General features: G+C 32.0%; 1 protein-coding gene across 1 annotated transcript; it reads right to left on the minus strand.

The window, feature by feature from the left end:
• Nucleotides 1–17,224: 17,224 nt before the first annotated feature.
• Nucleotides 17,225–20,896, minus strand: LOC136271692 (uncharacterized). The gene is made up of 6 exons (XM_066072117.1): nucleotides 20,219–20,896; nucleotides 20,002–20,139; nucleotides 19,716–19,817; nucleotides 19,413–19,493; nucleotides 18,298–18,409; nucleotides 17,225–18,187 (listed from the first exon to the last, which is right to left on the minus strand). The coding sequence occupies exons 1-6, from the start codon at nucleotides 20,274–20,276 to the stop codon at nucleotides 18,082–18,084; spliced, it is 597 nt and encodes a 198-aa protein (XP_065928189.1). The 5' UTR covers nucleotides 20,277–20,896; the 3' UTR covers nucleotides 17,225–18,081.
• Between the last annotated feature and the right edge of the window lie 1,274 nt (nucleotides 20,897–22,170).

Below are 22,170 nucleotides of genomic sequence, written 5' to 3' on the forward strand. Positions count from 1 at the left end.
ATATTTCTTGTCCAAAGAAACTACAGGCACATTTCATTAGAATTTCTTCTAACTGAATATATCTTTGATCTCTCAATATTGCGTATCATATCCATTGACGACATCACAAACATGTTTAATAGTTAAGATCAATGTCGGGAGACAAATCATCGGAATGCAGTGCTAATAAATCAAAGACCGATACATTCTCTGCAAGGTAACAGTTTTTTTGCTTTAAAACATCGCTTTTTCCGGTTTTTTTTTAAAGGAATTACATATAGTTATAATAAAAGAAAAAATACCGCATCCTGTTTCATGTAATAAAGAGAAAAATTTGCCAATGCACAACAGCATTTGTTTTTGAAAATATTGGTTGGAGCACCAAGAGATTGATTTTTATGGCCCAAATAGAAACATATAAGAGAGGATAGTTTTATTAAGTCTCATTGTAATACGTTTGATTTAATTACTAAAAAGTATCATTAACTTCACAAATCTTTTTAGCTGCAATACAAAAATCATTTCAAAAAATTTCACACAGCGTTAAGTATGGATTGAAATTTGAAAACTCCCAAGACCCCGGAAAAAATCCTATCCGTTTAATATTTAAGCGCCTCACCTCTCCAGAGAACCACACTTTCAACGATTTCAAGGGCTGCCTTGTAAACGTGCTCATTTTCGTGGTTTTGGAGATTCCTCGATCATCACGCACACAATGTACTGCTGGGTCAACTTCTACGCCGCCTACAAATAAACACAAAAAAGAAACTGAAAAGGGGTTTTTTTCTCGCAAAGCTGATGAATTAATTTGAAATTATAAAATTCACATTGTGCAAAAACGTTGCCACGTTACAACTTGCATTAATCATGCCAATACTCTTGATACATGTAGTCCATTGATGTTGGCAATTTGAAAAGCTTCAATACAAAGAAAATCAAATCATCCTTAAAAATTTTAATAGCCATTAAATCATCTTCAAGTATATTATCTTTTTTGAGTCATTTTACTTTTTCAAAACAGTAATATAGCAATTCATATAATTACCAAGGTACATATCATTAGTTTACAAATTACAGTGTGAGTTGGAACCTTTTCAAAAAAGTTTTGAAGACACTGCTCTTTACATTCATATACATTGTCTTTAAATTTCAGTCAGGTGTTAATTAAAATGGCATATTTCAATCAAAGCACACAGACTTACCATCAAAACATTAGAGAGAGCGTCCAGAATAACCAATATGATATTGGCCTCTTTAACAGTCAGGAGGTCACACAGGGCCGGGGCTTGATGGTCCCCAGCTGGACAAACTAGGCGATCTGTTCCACGGTACCTCCTGATGTCAGGAAGCTCACCACCCACACAGCCTCTTTCTGGCTCATGTATTCTCCCTGTAAAAATAAAATACAATGCATGTCAATTTGTTAATAATTTTCTTTTGATTTTTATATAGGAATGAAAACAATAACAGTAGAATTCATATTCATATAAACTGGGTTGGGCAGTGTACACTTTTTAAAGTTACTGAAGAATTCAACAAATTCTAAATCAATCAATTGTCAGCAGCATAAAAGTTTAGACTAAATTTGATAGACAGGAATCTAACATTTTAGACCAAGTATATTGTTATATCACAAATGCGATACATTAACCATATGTCCTACTGAGTCACACCACAAACAGGTATTGTCGCCCTCGAAGCAATGTAATATATCATTTTATTATATTTTCATGTTAGATACTGACATCTGATTGGTTTAGACGCAGTTGATATTCCTTTCTATTACCCCCAGCGTTTGCAACGCACTTCCCAACGGGTAACATAACAAATTGTTACATGCGTGTAATTTTTGCGCGTACGTTTTGCCGTAGAATTCACGTCATTTCAATATAAAAACAGTAAAATTTTCTTTCTTTTTTTTAAAATTAAGACATTCAGTATTATAAAATAAATGGTGCCTATTTGGGAGGGTACAGTTGAAATTGACACTGCTACAATCACTGCCTAACTAAAAAGGGTAATAATTAAAATCTACAAATTCAAGATAAAATTTAAAACAGTTATTTCTCTTTCAAATGTTGCAATACAAATTAAATATCTGATTGACACTTGATTGACACTTGATATTTTAAAATTAGGTCTAATGAACAAAAAATTTTTTGGCCTGCAACATTTCCAAGCGCCAACAAAGCCTGCTCACACACATTGTGGTGTGGTGAGGATAATAATTCTACGAGGTTTGGGACGGTGTAATGAAGAATAATGACCCCCGTAGAATAATGACCGGGGGTCATTTTTCTACGTAGAATTATGACCCCCCGGTCATTATTCTACGCAGAAAAATGACCCCCCGGTCATTATTTTACGTAGAAAAATGACCCCTTTGCCTGAAGAATAAGTGTCATTTTCATAAAAATGAACACACTCCACATGAAGAAAAGTGACCCCTGTAGAATAATGACCCCCTTGTAGATTAAAGTTGTTCAGTATATTTTTTTATTATTTGTGAAATAGTCTTTACACTATTGTTATTTTTACTGCTGCAGTTTACAGAAAGTAACAGAAATTATAATTCATATTCAAATAAACTTAAAGTGAAAGAAGGGGTATGTCTTAGAAAATAAAAATCCTTCCGTTATAACAAGATATTGACGTATTGCATCGGGGTATGGTTGTCATCTTAACAATTACATTTACATATATCTATGGTGTTCCGGTAGGGCCACTTCGACCTAAGTTGCAAAGGCGATAGTGCGAAGGCGAATGAGCAAAAGTGCGAAGATGCGACGACGAAGCGCGAAGATGTGATGCCTAAAGTGCGAAGGTTCGAAGGCGAAGGAGCGATTCTACTATCGCTCCTTCCCAACTTTGCACTCTGGCCTTTGCATCTTCGCACTTTCGCCTTCGCCTTTAATTTTTTGATTGCATTCAGTCTCGGTCGATTACATAGAATTTAATACAGGTACGAATGTTTATAAATATTTGAATGTGTACATGTAACATATATGTTTACCAGTGCTGGCTATGCCTAATCATTATCTACTCCACACACAATTTAATGTCCGCCATAATGTGTACATTTGCACTTCTAGACTCCTGTCACTTACCAGCCGTCTGTTTACCGTGGACCAATCACAGTAACATTCTAATTTCATTATGCGACACTTTTTGCTCATGCATGGATCTAGAGGGGGAGAGGGGATCCGCCCCCGGAAAATTCAATATTAATAAATTTACGCAGTAAAACGGGATAGGAGTCCGGACCCTATCCTGCTTGATAGTTTAATTTTATTAATTTTATAAAAAAAAAATCCAAAATATGCCTCGGAACCCTTTAAACGATGGAGAGCTCCGCAATTATAAAACATAGGTAATAACATATTACAAAGCTCACCGAGACGAGGCATCACCTTTATGAGGCATCACTTTTATGAGACCACCTGTATCATATTATATGAAAACCATCCTTTATGATCATGGATATTCATGGATTCTGTTTTGACACAATATCCTATATCATCTGTTAAAAAATTGTATGATAATCATATGTTCATATGTTAATCAATACAATAATACAAAATTAAAATTGCATCCTATCATACTTACAATATATATCATATAATACCATAAAATACCTTAACAATTTGTGAGAAATATCAAGCATTGAATCATTATTTTTTGAAAGATGTGGTCTCATAACTGCAACGGTATGTGCATACAAATTGTATAACGCGCGCTAGCGCGTTATGAAATTTTGTTTGCACTCATCGTTTCAAATAATGAATCAATGCTTGTATTTACGTTTTTTAAACATGTATTTCCTTCCTGCAAATATGATTTTTTTAAAAAAGCTCTGTCTTATTCAACGAGTAGTGCGAAATTGACGGAATGGCCACTGGAACAGCCGAAATATGCTGACAAAAATAGTGCACAGCGTTTTAAATTCTAATAACACAATTTTATTTTTCTTTCTGTAATTTAATGAATTTACTCTTGGTAAACTAAGAAATTAATCAATTGAATTCATTTAACTGTCAAAATATATTTACATCAATGAAATATTTATCAGCGTAAATATAATATCAGGTAGTTATCCTATTTGAAGTCGCGAGAAGATTCAGTTCTTGTTCTTCGAGAAATACTCAAGGAATACTAAATGTATTCATACGCACCAGATTTGGTGATCGGGTCTTCTGTTTTGTGCGTAAATATCACTCAAATCAACAAATGCAATTTAATAGAGGGAAAGAAAGTGAATGTAAATATTAAAGCATGGTATTGTATTCTAAGATAGAATATAATTTGATACAACATTGTATCATATCAAATGATACAATATCATGGGATAAAGTAAGATATTATAAAATACAAGCATATTCTATACATTGTATCATATTTGATTAATTTCAGCACTAAAATGCAACTTTACGGGATAAGTATGGCTTATTCTATCTTCTTAAAATTCATTTTAACAAAAACAAGTTTCTAATATTTAACACATTCATTTTAGGTCTTCGACATTCAGAATGTAAACAAAATATTTGTTTACATAGCAAAGAATTGTAAGCTCAGTAAATCGCTGATAACTTAACGAATGGCACTCGAATTTTGGCTGCCTATCAAAATTGCCTTAATGAAGTATTGTATACATTAAAAACGGAAAATTAATTTTTGACCAAAATCGTGACCATGCCCCTTTAAAAAGAATAACATACGTAATTTGACATATGTACAGAAAAAAATACTAGCTAGTTAATTTTTTTTTAAATATTTGTACATGTAAATTGTACTAACTGTCTCGAATCACTCAGATATCCCCTAAACATTAGTTTTCATTTTAATATTGTCAAAGAAAATTGAGAGGGAAGTTAAGAAATACAAGTATAGATAAAAAACCATACATAGATCTTATAAATTATTGTTGTTAAAAGAAATATCTTCTCAAGGGAATTCAATGCATTTCTCTCTCTTACATTAGGATTTGAGCCAAACCATTTGTTTTGCTTGTCGTTTGTTTTAAATTTAATCTTTATTTTTGTTTTGATAATTTTATACGCATGTTTCACATATTTTTCCATTTCTCTTACATTGAATATATGATCAAGAATTACTGAATCCTCAAACTTTGAAAAACATTATTGTATCTTTCATTATCAAAAAATTTCCTTTCAATTCGAGTGACTTTTTCCAGGTGTGTTATTCTACCTTAACAAGGAGAGTGACATCTTAGTTTAAGAAATCGTGTTCATTCCTTTAAACTTTTTACAATTAAATAAGATGAATTCAACATATGACGAAAGTAATAATGAATAATCAACTCTTGTACTTTTCAGGTGAACATAGGTATACTCTATACCTGTGCCCCTTAGAGGACCCCTTAATTATCTAATTGTCTAATCTTCTACACTCACATATACGTGTATCATTAATTTTGTTTTCACAAATATCATAACATGCATTTCTTGCCGGCCCCTCCATTATAAAAAAGATAAGAAGGTCATTAGATGAAAATCAAAACCGTCACACAAATTTACCTTATTTTAAGATTATTTCAAGGAGACGGACAATCGTTTGAAAATTAATTCCAGGGGTTTGTCACAATTTAAAAAAAAACGTGCGATGAAACTTAGTTACAAATATGTTTTACTACTTCTTTTTAAAAAAAATTAAATAACACTAATTTTTCTGTATTTTTGGGGATACAATGCATGTACATGCAATGGGCCCCACTTCTATAACTGAAAAGTAAATATAACTAGATGCAATCTCGTTGCGAGCAACGAATAGGTCTTCCAGACGAATTTTAAAACCATAAACTCTAAACTACAAAAGTTGTCATTAAACACTTCGTTGCATTTGCAATTGCAAAGCGGAAAACCATAATAAAAAAAGAAAAAAACGTGTTCCTCTCTTGATACTCTGACATTTCAAATAAAACATGAAAATAACAAAAAAAGAGACATTTCAACGATATATCCGAGATATCTCAACATAAGAAACGCAATAATCATCTCGATGATTTACCATGAGATTTTAATCCTGGGTAGAATTTTTGAAAAAAAAAATTAAAATATATGCTATCATTAATTAGAAAGTTTTAAAAAATACAATTTTGTTTGGTTCCGGTGACGACTGGACATGCCGGATAAATCATTGATACCTTTGCTGCACATCTACATGTTTAGGTCTATCATATAGCAAATCTTGGTTACTCAATCAGTTTCCGTTATTGAGTCTTGCACAGTCAAAATCAGAAAAAATTCTTTAAATATCTGAGATACCTCAGTAGAAAAAAGCAATACTCATGTATTTACCATTACACTAATGCGCTGAAAAAAAAAGTCTGGAAAATTCTTTCGAAAATTATAAAAGCAAAAAGTACAATTTTGCTTGCTTCTGGTTACGACCAGAACTGACAGACAAGTTATTGATGCGTATTCTGCACATATTCATAAAAAGGTCTATCATAAAGCAAAAATTGGTTGCTCAATCACTTACTGTTTTTGATATATCGCGCGTACAAAATCAGAAAAGAAATATATCAAATAGATATCTGAAATATCTTAAATGAGGATAACGTATTATATAATATTTCATTAGAAGGGATCTAAAATAGATAGAATTTTTCATTAAAAAAGCCGATTTTTGATGTCACCTTCGGCGACAACTGAAGTGATGGACTAATAACTGATACAATGTATCTATTCTGCACATTTACATGTTAAGGTCTATTTTTATAGCAATGATTGGTTGTTCAGTCACTAGACTTTATTGAGATCTCGCGCGGACAAACTCAGAAAATTAACATCTCAATAAGATCTGAAATATCTCAAAAGAAGAAATGCACTTTTCAAGTATTTGCCATTTCAACACTGTGTAATATTTTGAAAACAATCTGGAAAATTCTATTGAAAATTACAATAATAGAACATAGAATTGTGTTTGGTAACCGGGACGACTGGATTTTACAGATAAAAATACATAAACAACGTCGCAGGCGTGCGGGGACTGTCCTTACTTAATGCTCTATATACGTTGTCTTCGGAAACAAATATCGTTTTGCACTAAAATTTTCAGATCTAAAGAAATATATGTAAATATAATACACTTCGAAATTTTGTCATTACAGCGAGTTTTCATGATTTTATTGCAACTGTGACACTACTTTTGGAGCAACCCTCGTATCAATCCCACAGTGTTGTGTATTTGGTGATCTGAAAAGTGTAAGTGTCACCGAATGTTATTCATGTCTCATTAAACGTTAAGCTCGAATGATGAAGAGATTATTTGACTGATAATTTTTTTTTTCTTTGATCACTAGCTCCGATCAAAGAATGTCATTTTCAGTGTGAAGTCTCCGAATTTAAATTAATGTCTCATTTAACGTTAAGCTCGAATGATGTAGAGATTATTTGACTGATAAATTTTTTTTTTCTTTGATCACTAGCTCCGATCAAAGAATGTCATAATTTTTCTCCACCTTTCCCTTTAAACTAAATCATTCTTTAATATTTCATGTAAAGAAATGCATCTAATTTTTTGAGGCTTTAAAATGTGAAGTAGTAAAACAAATTAAAATGGTGCCTTAATGGCGCTCAGACAGCAATCTGAAGATAATTGCGAGACAGTTTACAAATATATTTCTGCACCAAAACGCTTTGTATCATAGCAATTTTATCACAAATAATATACCTTCTATCTTTTTTGAAACCTTAAGAGAGAGAGAGAGAGAGAGAGAGAGAGAGAGAGAGAGAGAGAGAGAGAGAGAGAGAGAGAGAGAGATTACATGTATAACTTAACAAATTATCAGACTTTTAATCCTTTTTTAAACACCTTACCTTCAGTCAGTCAAAAGATGCTTTTTAATTTAAGTACATTGTACATGTTTCATCTAATTAATTTCTTTTGTCTTTACACGCCCTTATAGTTACCACAGTTACGTATACACTACTAAGTATATTGTGAATGTATACCCTCTGTCCAGGTAATGCACATGTGCGACCTTTTAGTAATTACCTAAAATAATGATGGACTCTACCTAAAGACGTATGAATTGTTAGTATATTATCAAACGTTCCTGATCTATTGAAAATTAAACAAAGCACGAGAAAAAAAGACAATATTGTTTGTGCAGAACACCACAGTGGAGCCTTTTTTCTCTCTCAGATTAGGGGTTTATTCTGATTAGGTAAGGTGTGAATGCCTGCAGGGCTTCATTTACCCGTGTGTACGTGTCGTGAAATCCTCCGCTAATCCGTATACACCGAAAGAGATTTAAAAACAACGGGACTACGTGTAAATAGTGTGTTCAAATTATTGTAAAAATACTCATGTTTTTATTTTTTTTTACTCCGATTCGCAAACAATTTGTCAAAATCTAATCCGCTATCAATATTTAATATTCCACAACATAATTTAGTGATACGGCTATACTGTGATGTACCATTCGCTATTGTTATACTTTCATGTTAAATACTGAAATCTGATTGGTTAAGACGCAGTTAATAATATTTACTATTACCCTCAGCGTTAGCAACGCACTTGGCAACGGGTAACATTAAAAAATGTTACATGCGCGAAAATTATGCGCGTACGGTTCGCTGTAGAATTCACATTATTCCTATATAAAGGCAGTAAAATTTTCTTAAAAATTTTAAAAAAGACATTCAGTATAACAAAATAAATAGTGCCTGTTTGGGAGGATAACAGTTGAAATTGACACCCCTCGAAAACCATTGTCAACCTCCGCTTCGCGTCGGTTGACAATGGTTTTCTCGGGGTGTCAATTTCAACTGTTACCCTCCCAAACAGGCACTATTTATATAATGGCCGAGTGGTTTATATAAACAAAGACATATTTTAGATACATGTAAATGCACATGAGCAAAAAGAATAATAACTCTGAGATAAATTGCAATAAGTGACTACGGGTAGGACCTTTTCTTATAGGGGAAAGCCGGACCTTAAATGCTAACATTAAAGGTCCGGCCGGACCATTTTACGGACCGGACCTTAAAATATACGACACCGGACGCCGACGCCGGGGGTATAGCATATGCTCCCATTGACTTTGTCTCGGTGAGCTAAAAGGCGAAAGCGCGAAGATTCGAAGGCGAGAGTGCGCTCGAAGTTGCAAAGGCGCCTTCGCAACTTAGCACTTTCGTCTTCGCATGTTCGCGCTTCGCCGTTGCATCTTCTATATTCTTCATATTGTTCATGAATTGTACTTGCATTGAGGATTTCCACAATACAAACTGCTGGGTTTACAAGTTCATCACCCAGAATTAATGATGAAACCAAAATTATGAAAAGTTTACTCCACTGTTAGGCATTATAACCAAGCTGTAGTTAGTAGGCACTGACAGCAGCCATTACGCCAGTAGAGGTTAACAGCCAATAAGGAAAATCGTCAAAGTACTGAGAGGACTCGTACAGAAAGTATATTTTACTTTATCCTCGGCATACTTTAGTAAGTTGAGTTAATATCAAGATGATTAATGCATCAATAGTTTGTATGAGCATTGGTAACTTTGGATACAATAAAGATCGTGTGATCAAAATCAAGCGGGATATAAACCCCTAACATGGGCCTTAACCTGTTATCAACGCTTTTAGAAACAACTACTTTTATTGTAAATAAAAACATTTTTGGGAACAAATTTTGTAATTATTCATGGTACGTATGTGTCAACTTTATATCTCTTTGTAAATCAAGCTGGCATTATAAATGTATAATAAGCAGATGTACGCATGCAGGGGGTATATCTATTAACACCCCATGGTCAAGTTACCCAGGTTGTTTGATAGTCTGTAATTTGCATTTGCGCACAACAGGGTCACCGAGTGTTAGGTGTCAAGTATGTTTTCACCATAGTTCAATTAACACGTCTAGCATTCGAATATCTTTATTTAATTATTGTCGTAATATATCATGTCAGATGTGAATATTATCTCATTACTATTTTTTCTGTTCTGGCTGCTGGACGCAAGAAATTTTCATGAACTTTGTTTAACCCACCCACCCACATTCCTTTAAACATACGATATAGCATGTAAGATTTTTTCCCCATATTTTCATATGAACACTGTTTATTTGTGAGGTGGCGGTTTTTAACCCCACCTTTGCAAAATTATTGTCATTTATTCAATGATTTTTTATTATTTACTCTGTTGTTTTCATTTTAAAACAATACAAATGTAATTCATTGAATAAACGACCTTAAATGCAATAACTTGTTTAATTTTCTTTGCAAATAAACTTGGACTCATTGGATTATGATAATGTACAGGTTTTTCTGGTGTATGGTGGATTTCCTTTACTGGAAAAATGTGGTTGTCAAAAAATCTTTTCTTATCATAATCGATCAGTGTTTATTATCTATTAAGATTTACTATAGTCAGGTACTCTTCACAAATTTGCTCTAAAAGAATAAAGTCTATTCATGATCACAAAACAACATTACAACAAATGTTTAGAATATTGATTTTCTTGTATTACGTAGAAGAAAACAAAACTAACGCAGAATGACTTTTCTTAAAAATCACTTTCCCCAAGAAATGTAAATAAGAAGTATTCATATTCCTGCGTTACCTGCCCCCTTAGTCTTTTTCCATAAAGATATATACATGTATCATTCTTCGATTGACAATTCATTCATCAATGAATATTATATCATTACAACAATTATTCTTTCATGATTATTGTTCGTTTATTATCACACAATATCCTCATTGAATATGAATTTTTCTTTATTTGCGTCATTTTCCGCCGTATGTCGACGAGAGAAGTACCGTAACTGTTAACAATCAATTTGTGGCAATGTCAGAGTGTTTTGCGTGTGCTTGCTACGGATATGAAAAACTATATATATACAGCGATTTATTTACAAGTTCGGTGTTTATAACTTTAAGATAAGTTAAACAGAGTGAAAATTAAGCAATTTCAAAGTCATATCTTGGATACGGGGTAACCAATTTCTATTCATGTTTACAGGTGAGGGGGGTCATTTTTTTATGGGGGTCATTTTTCTTCATGTTTAACATGAAGAAAAATAACCCCTGGGTCTTTTTTCTTCAGAAAAATCCAGTTATTCTTCAGCTAGGGGGGTCATTATTCTACGTAGAAAAATGACCCCCGGTCATTATTCTACGGGGGTCATTATTCTTCATTACAACGGCCCCAGTCTTCACCATAAACTTGGTCTGGTTGCTGGTTCCTGAAGAAATATTTTTCAGGGCCCAGGCAGCCTCAAACTGTAAATCAGGTCTGCAATTATGAGCACTGCACATTAAGATTTTAAAAAAATTACATTAAAGATAAGGATTTAGCTTCATGTAGTGCTCTCTAGAAGACAATTCATTATTTTTTTTAAAACTTAACCGAAACTAAAGAAATTACCATAACGGGGATGAGGAACGGACGATAGAAGATGGAAAGTACTCCCAGAGTTTTAAAAACGTGGAGACTTTCCAGAAATCACAACTAAAACAGAAGATATTTTTGCATCTTGTATTTTTGTGTTAGACCAAAGAGAGATAACTTTCTTTCATTCATTCCTTTATTTGTTATATTTGAATTCATAGAAAACTACTTTTTTTCCGTGACCTATGTACATGTATTCAATATTTGTTTCATTTTAATTAATATATTTGATATACTTTTAACATTTATATGTGTTATTATTTGATAATATATTAAGCTTCACTCAGATAGTTATCTAAAATGGTGTAATGAAAATCTTTAGAACATTTCTTTCTTCAAATTTTCTGTATAGCACCAAAAAGTGCGTAAGAGAAGCGAAGACAGGGGAAGGTCGAGATACCCACATCTTGGACATCGCCAGTTCGTTATGCACAACAAAGCTTCTCTCTGGAACGAGAACAGCCAGGTGTATCAGCTAGACTTCGGAGGGAGGGTCAGCCAGGAGTCTGCGAAAAACTTCCAAATAGAGTTTCGGAGTCGTCAGGTGTGTCCGGACAAAATGCTAACGGAAATTTGAGGTTTTATTTACAATCAAAATTAACTAATGTGGTAGTGTGCTATCTTATTGTATTCTAATTAGTCATCTTTTTTACTTTTTGTTCAATCAATTAGAAACAATCAGCAAAAAAGTTCTAATTTTTTTTTCTTAAAATATAAAACAAATTACATTGAGTTACAATACATGTACAATACATTTAATTGGTTCAATATCCATTATGCTGTAAAAATAAACCCACTCACTTTATTTTTTCTGAAAAAATAAAACATGACTCGGTAATTTTCCTTACAGAAAAAACGTAACTTTTTTTAAGCATATATACATGTTGTATTTTGATTTCAAGGGTTACAACGAAAGTTTTGTTTTCCTTTAAGAGACACCTGCGAGCATATGAAAAGTGCTTAAAATTATTTTTTAAACTTGTATGGCAATAAATTGAAGAAAAAAGTCCAAAATGATTCATAACAATGTTTTAAATGTCCCATCGCTCGATAGTATACATGTATTTTTTACGAGTAAACTTGTATTTGAACTTTTAGCAGTTTAAGGAGGCCGATTTAGGCTTTTTTTGCGAAAAAACTACAATAGAAAAAAAACTATTTCTTAACCATATGTAATTTAAATCAACTGTAGTTTATTTCCGGAGATTCAAGTAAATCGACTGTCTGGTTCTTTTTCAAGGACCATCTCTAAGTAGTGGTACATTTACTAAGGGAATATAAAGGAAATTGTCATTTTTCGCAAATCAAAGCAGATTAAAAAAATACTACAATAGCTTTATTCTCAAATTGTTACATATGATTAGTAAAATTATATCCTACCTTATATGTAAAAAAAACTATTTTCTACCGTCTGGTTTTTAGTGGGGCCATCTCAAAATATTAAAATGAACCAAATTTTGCTATAGATTTGGATCATTACGAATGAAGATTAGTAAAATGGATTCATTAAAAAAATAAGGAAAATGTCCTTGAGGATAGCATCATTTTGTACATCAAATTTCAACGGCGTACAATTTTTACTTTTTCTTTTATGTTATTTCTTATAACGTACTTCTATAAAGCTTCATTTTATCATAAAAGCGCAATGACAACGCACCCTTACCCCACAACGTAAAAATCGTTTAAAAAATAAAAATGACTAATCCATTTATCATTAACGAAATATTATCGAAGTAGCTGAAAAAACTTGATAACTTGTTTTTTTGCAAGCCATGTTTTGTTGACACAATTTAACGATTTGAATCGGTGTTACAAGTATGTCTATTGATCAAGGTCGTTTTTTTAAAAGATAGACGTTTTGTCGTTGTGTTATCAAACGATGTATCTAAACTTTATATTTGATCCCGGAAACAAATACGATAAGTCGCAGACCTTGGGGAAAAAGGACACTTAAAGATAAATAGAAAATAGATTAAATCGGTAGATCATGACAAAGACGCATATACATGCACTGTATAGTCAATCAATGCTTTAAATGCCCACCTCACCTAAATAAACATTTATCTTCAACTACCTGAATCATATAGATTACATTCTACACTGTCGGGGTGTACTCTGGACATTTTTATAATGCACTTCTATTGTCCTTCACCTGTACAAAATGATTTCGACGAAGAAAAATTGGGGTAACTCACGGAAAGTTTTGCTGACTAATTTTGTTAAACTGCGTAGTTCAGGTTTTTTATAAACAGTTCAGTTTAATACAATTTCATTCAGTTTAATACAATTTTTAACACATTTTGTAAAATAAAAAGTTTTATATTTATGAAGGTTTTTTTTAAATAAAATTTATGGGGTTCTTATCAATTAATACAGACGTTTTATGTATAAAAGTGTGTATATTAAGTAAAAATTTAACAAAACTTAGAAAAGACACGGTTACCTTTACGTTTTAAATAGCATTCATATAAATTGTCAACCATAGAAATACAGAATTTACACCAGGATCTTATCGGACCTTACTGTAAATATTCCTGAAAAAAACTAAACAAATTAAAGATTATAACAATTACTGAAAGCTCTTCTAATTTGATTTATACTTCATAAATAAAACCGAAATCGAATTCAAAGCTTTATTTGGTGAATATTACACAGATTGCACATTTAAAACGTTTGACTTGGATTTTAATTAGAGCTGTAATCCTCTCTAAGGTTTTCAAATTACTTCTTATACAGCATCATCCCTGCTGTAAACTTTTCTACAACATGTGCAGATTTAAAGTTACAGTCTTCGTTTAGACAATAGATTAAACCAATAATCATTGAGGGAATAAATTTGACATTTTGTATCACAGGTGATGCAGTTTGGTAGAATCGGAAGCAATGCCTACACATTGGACTTCCAGTACCCATTTACTACCCTGCAGGATTTTGCTGTAGCTCTGGCAAATGTGACTCAGCGCCTGAAATAGCCTACAATGCACCAAAGTCTGGCTGGACTACGAGGTAGACGAACAGAAGACTTTCGTGCAAAAGTTTTTATCGCATGCACTAAAAAGAGACCAGATTTACAAAAGAAACAGTTGGGCATAACAAGTGCAAGCGTAACCTAATAAGTGGGACTTATGAAAACTGATGAATCATTGTCAACTATTTTGTCTTGTCAGAGAAGGTTATAAACTTTGACAAACTGTTTAGTTTTAAAATCTTTTTTCTCAGCAGGCTGACGCTCTAATCTTTATCGCTAGCAATATTTTCTTTCAATTCAGATATCAATAGTTTTTGTGACTGAAATACAAGAGCCAACGATAAGACTTCATTAATCCCGTGCATTTTAATGCTTTTCTTGTCTCTATCTTCTCTAATAAAATGACTTTAACGAAGAGAATTTTAAGTTGTGCGTTGTTATTGTGAAAAAAAATATACATGGGATATAAGTAATTAATGAAAAAAGCATGTCTAAATGCACGAGATTTGATTTAAAATTAAAAAGTTATTTCAACTAATATTGTGTAATGAATTAGAATTTAAAAATGCTGAATCAATATTATTGCTTTTGTAAAAGATGATGGATTTATGAGTTAAATAAAAGCTGAATACATATTAATTGATGATAGTTCAATAGTTTTTTATGTTTTGTTATTCACACATAAAGCGAACATAGTAATTTTTTAATTAATTCTGCTTATCGTGATAATATTAAGCAACAAAGAAACCAATGCAAAATGCTTCCATCACGTTTACGTATTTATTGACGTTTATAATGATGAGCAAGTCTTCTTGAAAAAATATCATCTTTACTTTATGTACCATGCAAATAATGAGGAATTATACTTATAATATACATGTAATATGATGATATTGATTCCACTCCGTGTCATCAAAACTACTAGCACCCCGTTTGTTTGACTGCTGTTGGTTAAAAAAGTTGCGATCGTGGGTCTGTTAAAGATACATTTTATGGCTAAGATGGCTCCATCAATAACATTTGCCACCTCTAAGCTCTTTTTACAGAAAACAAGAGGATGTTAATACCGATCCTTGCAGGAGGCACTGTTTCCCTGTCGGCATGGGTCAAATATTTTAGCACTATCAAACGAAAGTCCTTTATATATACACATATTCTGTAAAAATGTTGTTTTAATCATCCATCAGTTTTAATTAAGTAGCAAAGTCATTATAATGCTATCGATGCTTGCCTCGAAATTCGCTGTTGTTGAACCAAATTGCCAACTCGATTTGATAATTGCACGCTGGCATTATATTACTATGCCATAAGGAAAACTTTACTAGTACTGTGTCCGTTATGATGCTATTCATTTCTTTATGTGCTTACAATAGTTTCAGATTAGGTATTTTTAAGACATGACAATCACAAAGTAAAAAATTCATAACATTGAGAAAATTAAATCACTTGTCATATATTATATAATTACTTGTTAACCAAACGTACACAATGACGGGACCTTGAAGTGTCTTTGCTTGCAGGGGATATCGACATTGTTTACACACTCTCTTTTTATCATTTGAATTTTCTATATAGCGTATCAGATATCTTATCTTGCCAAGTATTTTTTTATTCGGGGGGGGGGGGGGGGTATCGACCAAGTTGAAGGTATTATTATATGTTCTATTTTACTCGTCGACCTGCAATTTGAACTCGGAATGGTTATAAAAACGGCAATTTGGATAATACATAGCCGAGAAAACTTTAACAATTTGTCAAATGATTAATCATAGCTGCAATCCAAGGAGGTAGTTAATATCTAAATAATGTTTAAGATATGCCAAACGGTCTATTAAAGAGCACTCTCGTCACCTTTCATTGTATTGAATTCGTCAGCAAGACGGAAGAAGGGAATATAATTCTGGAAATTCTAAATTGGGATTATTTTTTTCTCACCATGATATTATTACAATTATACGAGGAAGTATTGGTTTTAAGAGACCGATTTCAGTTTTTTTGCGTAAAAAACTGCAATAGAAAAACATTTTTATATTTGCAAAGTTTCAAGAATATCTACTTCTATCTGGTTCGTTTTAGGGACAGTTACAGGAACAATTACTGAAGGAAATTGTTGTTTTCCGCACTTCAAGTCAAATTAAAAAAATACTTTTATAGCGCTTTTGCTCAATTTGTAAGATTTGATTAATGATATCATTTTTCTACCTTTTATTAGGAATGTTTCTTAAAATTTGCCAGTTTCAGGGTTTTTTTTATGTAAAATGATTGTCTTACAGAAACTCTCTGTAAAACACGTTTATAAAAAGATTTTATTCATAGGTTCGAAAAAATATATAAAAAAAGGTGTTTTTTGATTTATGTAAATAGTTTTTTTTATTTAAAGTGGTATTGGACACCTCCATGTTGTGAAGTATTGTTTATCGAAATAAAAAATGAAGTGTAATTATATATTAAGTATTTTTTTTCTTCCAATCATTGTCACCTTATAGCGTAGCGCAGTGGGTTAGAGGGTTTACTACAAATCTGTAAGTAGGGGTTTTGTTTTGTTTTTTGTTTTTTGCTTTCTTTTTTTTTTTTACATTTTACCTCTCTAGATATTTTTAAAAGTTATTTTTTTGGTTAGATATTGTAAAATATGAGAATTCTAAAGTATTTAAATTATTACAATGTTATCAACAGATTTCCCATACAACCTTAAAAAAATCAAAACGATTTTTTGACAGTAATGGTTACGATTTATAAGATATTAAAATCATGCATTTATAAACACCAAATTTTTAACTATACTACAGTGCAGTGTTACTTGCAACCAAAACACATTTCTCACTTTCTCTCAAAAATATGCAAAATTCGTATAAAGTAGTTAGCATTCCACCTAAATTTAGATATTTTCAATGCTCAACAACATTTTTAGCGCCATTTGTTAAATTATAAGCATTTAGCTCAGTGGAGCATTGATGCGGGGATTCACATTATATTATCTTAGTGTTATTGCTCCCTTATTGGTGATTTTACCAGATACTAAGTAATTAAAAGCCATATATAATATGCATATTCTTTATTTCGAATCATTTTTGTTGAAACTTACATGAATTATTGACAAACAAAGATAAAATGATTTAATTCAGATGTTAAAAAGACTTTAACACGGTTTTAGATTAATTTTTTTTTTATGTTCAAATGGTTCATTTGCGCATTTTGAATAATTGGTCACGATTTGAATGTTGGAAGTCAAGTAGTACGAGAGATAAAGAGAAAAGAATTCATTGTTATGTGAACAAACCTGGAGTCTTACATTTGTTTACAAATACTTTAGATATGGATTTACCATTTTTCGGACAAAATGACTCGTGGCAAACAAGGTAAACTGATTTTATGTGTCCAGAAAAATAATATTATCAACAGAATAAAGCAACATTTGATGGAAACTTCTACTTATAAAATACATCCAATATATGTTTCCCAAACAGAGAATTTTAAATTTTGGCAAAGCATCGAAAATACCTATACTTACTATTCTAAACATAAAAAGTGGAACAATAATATTTTAAAACTCAGAGCTTATATCGGTTCTACGTCATTTAAAAAAAATAGCTTGTGGCAAATGCCAAAACAGATATTATTACTTGCACACATACAGAATATTTTTTATATAATAAGAAAACACACAAATAACAAAGATGATAAATCAAGCCATTGAGTTCAAGATTTTTTTTTACAGGTAAATAATTATCAATGGCTTTTTCTGGTTTGATTTCCTTCCTAATGCTTTCCCAAGACGACCGATCGCATTCTTGATCTTTTTACCGTTTTTGCCGAATCTGCAAGAATTTGAAAGAAATTTTGGAAATGCGCAATGATATTAAACTTTTCTGTCTTTATAAGAAGCAAAAAAGAATAAAAGACCGTTTAACGTAAATATAATATCTACCTTTCAGTAAAAAGTGTAACAACCTCATTACGGCATTGCGGGTTCAATGGCAAAAAGACTCTGCTTCTGGACGATTTGGTACTGTCTTTTCGTGGTTGGGATATCTCTGAATCTGTATTAAAAAAGTTGCAAAGCACCATATCGTTGTAGACCTTTCAAATTATATCTCCAATAAAAATGAATTTACGCATGCAACTTTTTACTGTTCACGTTATTTTTTACTTTGGAGTTTTTTCAGCTAGTGATAAACAAAACTACATATGTTGCGACACACAGAGTTTAAAAAAAAACCCATAATGAAATATAGAACTTCTGTTGTTAGTGTGCTTTTATTCTTAAGGGTCATGATCACAATTTTGGTTAAATATTATTTTTCTATTTTTATTGTTTAAAATGCTTAAGAAAAGTGTTTCTAATTATCAACAAAAATTAGAGTATTGTAGAACTTTAAGCAAGATAAAGAGCTCAAAATTCGTTGTCATATAAACAAGACTCATGCCCTTGTTTTGTTAACATTGTTTCAATAAATCGGTAAAAGTTATTTTCAAGTTTCTCTCTCTCTCTCTCTCTCTCTCTCTCTCTCTCTCTTTCTCTCTTTCCTCTAATTCATTTTAAGCAGAAATAAATAGTTCATGGCGTTAATCACATTCATTTTAGATCTAAAACAAAAGGTTTTGCTTCAAATTTCAAAACGTGAACAAAAACCTTGTTCACATTACAGAATATTGTGAGCTCTATATCTCGCTTGTAACACGACGAATGGCCCTCAAATTTTGGGGGAATATTGGAAATTCCTTACTGAACCATTGCAAACAGGAAAAACGGAAACATAATTTTTGACCAAAGCCGTGACTGTGTACTTTAAAGTAAACAGTTTTAATCTGTATACTTTGCTAAATTTAACGTTTTTTTGTTCTGATATAACGACAAGTTGTATACAAGGGATATATTCTTCATAATAATTAACATATAAGCGACCATAAAACTAAAAGACAATGGTTTTGCACAAATTTAAGTTATTTTTAATGCTATAAACACAGGTATGCAATTATTTAACGAGTTGCTATATCTAGGATACAATGAACAATGAATTTATATTACGTTTTAAAACTTACTATTTCCACACGTTGTTTTCACGTCCTTTTCAAATGTACTTTTTTCTGAACATTGTCCTGTTTGCCGTTTGTAAACTTTGTCTAAAACGACAAACAAATAACATTGTAATCTTTGGAATTCGCGCAGATGCATACATGTTTAATGATAACATTTATTACTGATACTTTTGACTATACAGTTACACTTAATACTTGGGATTAATAACCTTTTAACGAATAGAAAAATCTTAATACGACCATACCTTCCATTTCTCGTTAAGATTTTTTTTAAACTCAAGAATTTTATGGCTGACTCAAACATACCTGCACAACAGTCAACTTCCTCTCCCTCTTGATATCTTTCGTGAATACCTGAACTTTTGCAGCAAATATGTGTTCTGTTGCGCATAGCCTTTTCGGCAATTTCTAATGTGAAAACAAACGATAAATATACATTGCTTTAAATGAAAAAAAATACATTGTGCAAATATTTAATATACCCACAAGTGCTATGCCTTTAATGATCATTTAACCGTTATTTTTGTAGCTTAAAAACATCTCATTACGTTTACGGCAAATAATTGTAAAAGCAGTGCATTTCGTGACTTACCCCCACAGCAGTCCATTTCCAGGCCTAGCTCAAATCGTTCTCGGACCCCTGCTTTTGGGCAGCAGATCTGTGTTGCTGGGTCAATATCTGCTTCTTGTAATCTATCATTTTCCTCATACCTACACTTACAATCTACAACTAAAAGGTTAAAAAATTATCGTATGTTTACAAGTAGTTCTGCCTTAAAATTTTATCCCCTCTCTAATTCTGTAACCACCTTTAGCAACAGCCGTTTTGCAAAATAATGCAACAATCATCAAGTAAAAAATGACCATCTTGAGGAGTTTTTGACCTATTAAGTGTTACTTCAAGCAAATAGTGCCTAGGCCCTTGGAAATTCGGTATGGTCTCATTTCAGTCCAACATGCCCTTTATAAGCTACAAGCTTCACTGAAGTGTCACTAGGAGGTCTTCGTGAAATCCCCAGATTTATTTTTAATTTTGTTTAAAAATGGATCAGATCTTTAACATTATGTTATTTTCTCTTTGCAACAAATTTTGGATAAAATTAAAAAAATATCCACTTACAACATATATTAGTGATTTAACAAAAGAACAATTGCTGCTTTAAAAAAACAGTTAGAATATGTGTATGCCAGTTTGCAATGGGCACAATTAAAATCACAAAGACGTGGTTTTGCTTTTTCGAAAAAATCGCCGTTTCAACTTTTTATTTAGCGCAAAATTATTTATTTGTAAAAGGATTCACATGGCATGATTTGATTATAAAACTGAACTGGTTTGTTTTTTTTACATTTCTGCGGTATTTTTAAAAATTAGGTGTCAGTAACGTGCCTAGCTTAATTCTTGTCCAAAGGCACGGGAAGAAAAGACCAAGTTAATAAACAAGTAAGGTTTTTATTCCTTTGATCCCCCCCTCTATCTATTTGGAGGTCCGTGTTGCTCTGAATTTGTATTTTGTTTTATGGATTTTTGAGATGGTTCACGGTATGTTATTGTCATTTTTTCATCATGTTCTTATATATTATGCTAAAAAGCAGTTAAAGGTTTACTACTATGAGCAAGCAGAAAGGTTGTCTGTCTCGGCTGAAATTCAATATAGACAATGTATTATGTTGCATCATTGGATAAAATTTAAAAAATATCCACTTACAACATATATTAGTGATTTAACAAATGTACAATTGCTGCTTTTAAAAACAGTTAGAATATGTGTATGCCAGTTTGCTTATGTATTATGCTAAAGAGCAGTTAAAGGTTTACTACTTAGAGCAAGCAGAAAGGTTGTCAGTCTCGTCAGCATCATTGCCCACAACTGTTTGGCGTTTTTGTTCGATGCAAAATGCATACCTTTTTTCGGTGCGCTATATTGTTTCTTGTACGGTAACAACCGAGAAAATATTTTTTTTATTTGTCCCTTTATACAATAAAAGCACTAGAATTGCTTTAGTCTGAAGAATGATAGGTATTAAGTAAACATCCTTTTGCATCTTATACTCATTTTTCTGCATTTCTCATTCTTTAAACTATTCTTTTGGAGTTCAATTACATTTAAACGTATATGTAATCCATCCATCCGTATGGTATTTTAAACTCAGGTGTTAAAAGGTCAGACGCGACCTAGCTGCCATTATTGTTGATTTTTCCTAATTTTTACAATATGAAGATTTCCGCTACGCATTTCCAAAATTATATTTTCATGTTTTATGATATTTTTCTTTTTGTATTCGATAATTTCATTTGAAAATATATACTACTACTTTATCAATAAGTATACCATTGCATATATGCTGTTAAAAGAGAAATTCAAAGTATTCTCATTCAAAAAATAGCCTGGCAGTACACCTTGAGTTATTTGGCATGAACATGTTTAAATGCAAGTAAAGAAGAACAGAATTATCAAGGAGAATTATGTCCTTTTGGATGAAAAAATGATAACAAACCGTGAACCATCTAAATAATCCATTAAACAAACTAAAATTCAAAGCAAAGCAGCACTGACCTCCAATTAGACAGAGGTAGGATTAGGTGCCTAGGAGGAGTGAGCATCCTCTGCTGACCGGTCACACCCGTCGTGTGCTCTTTGTCGTAATCGGGGGAAAAATCGGAAAGTCCGTAGACAATTGGGTGATTAATTATGGTCTAACAATTAGTATGAAAAACGTCAGTCAGCATGCGACCAAGTGGAAGATTGTATTTGCTGACAAG

Source organism: Magallana gigas, chromosome 9 (genome assembly GCF_963853765.1).
Source record: "Magallana gigas chromosome 9, xbMagGiga1.1, whole genome shotgun sequence".
Lineage (NCBI taxonomy): Eukaryota > Metazoa > Mollusca > Bivalvia > Ostreida > Ostreidae > Magallana > Magallana gigas.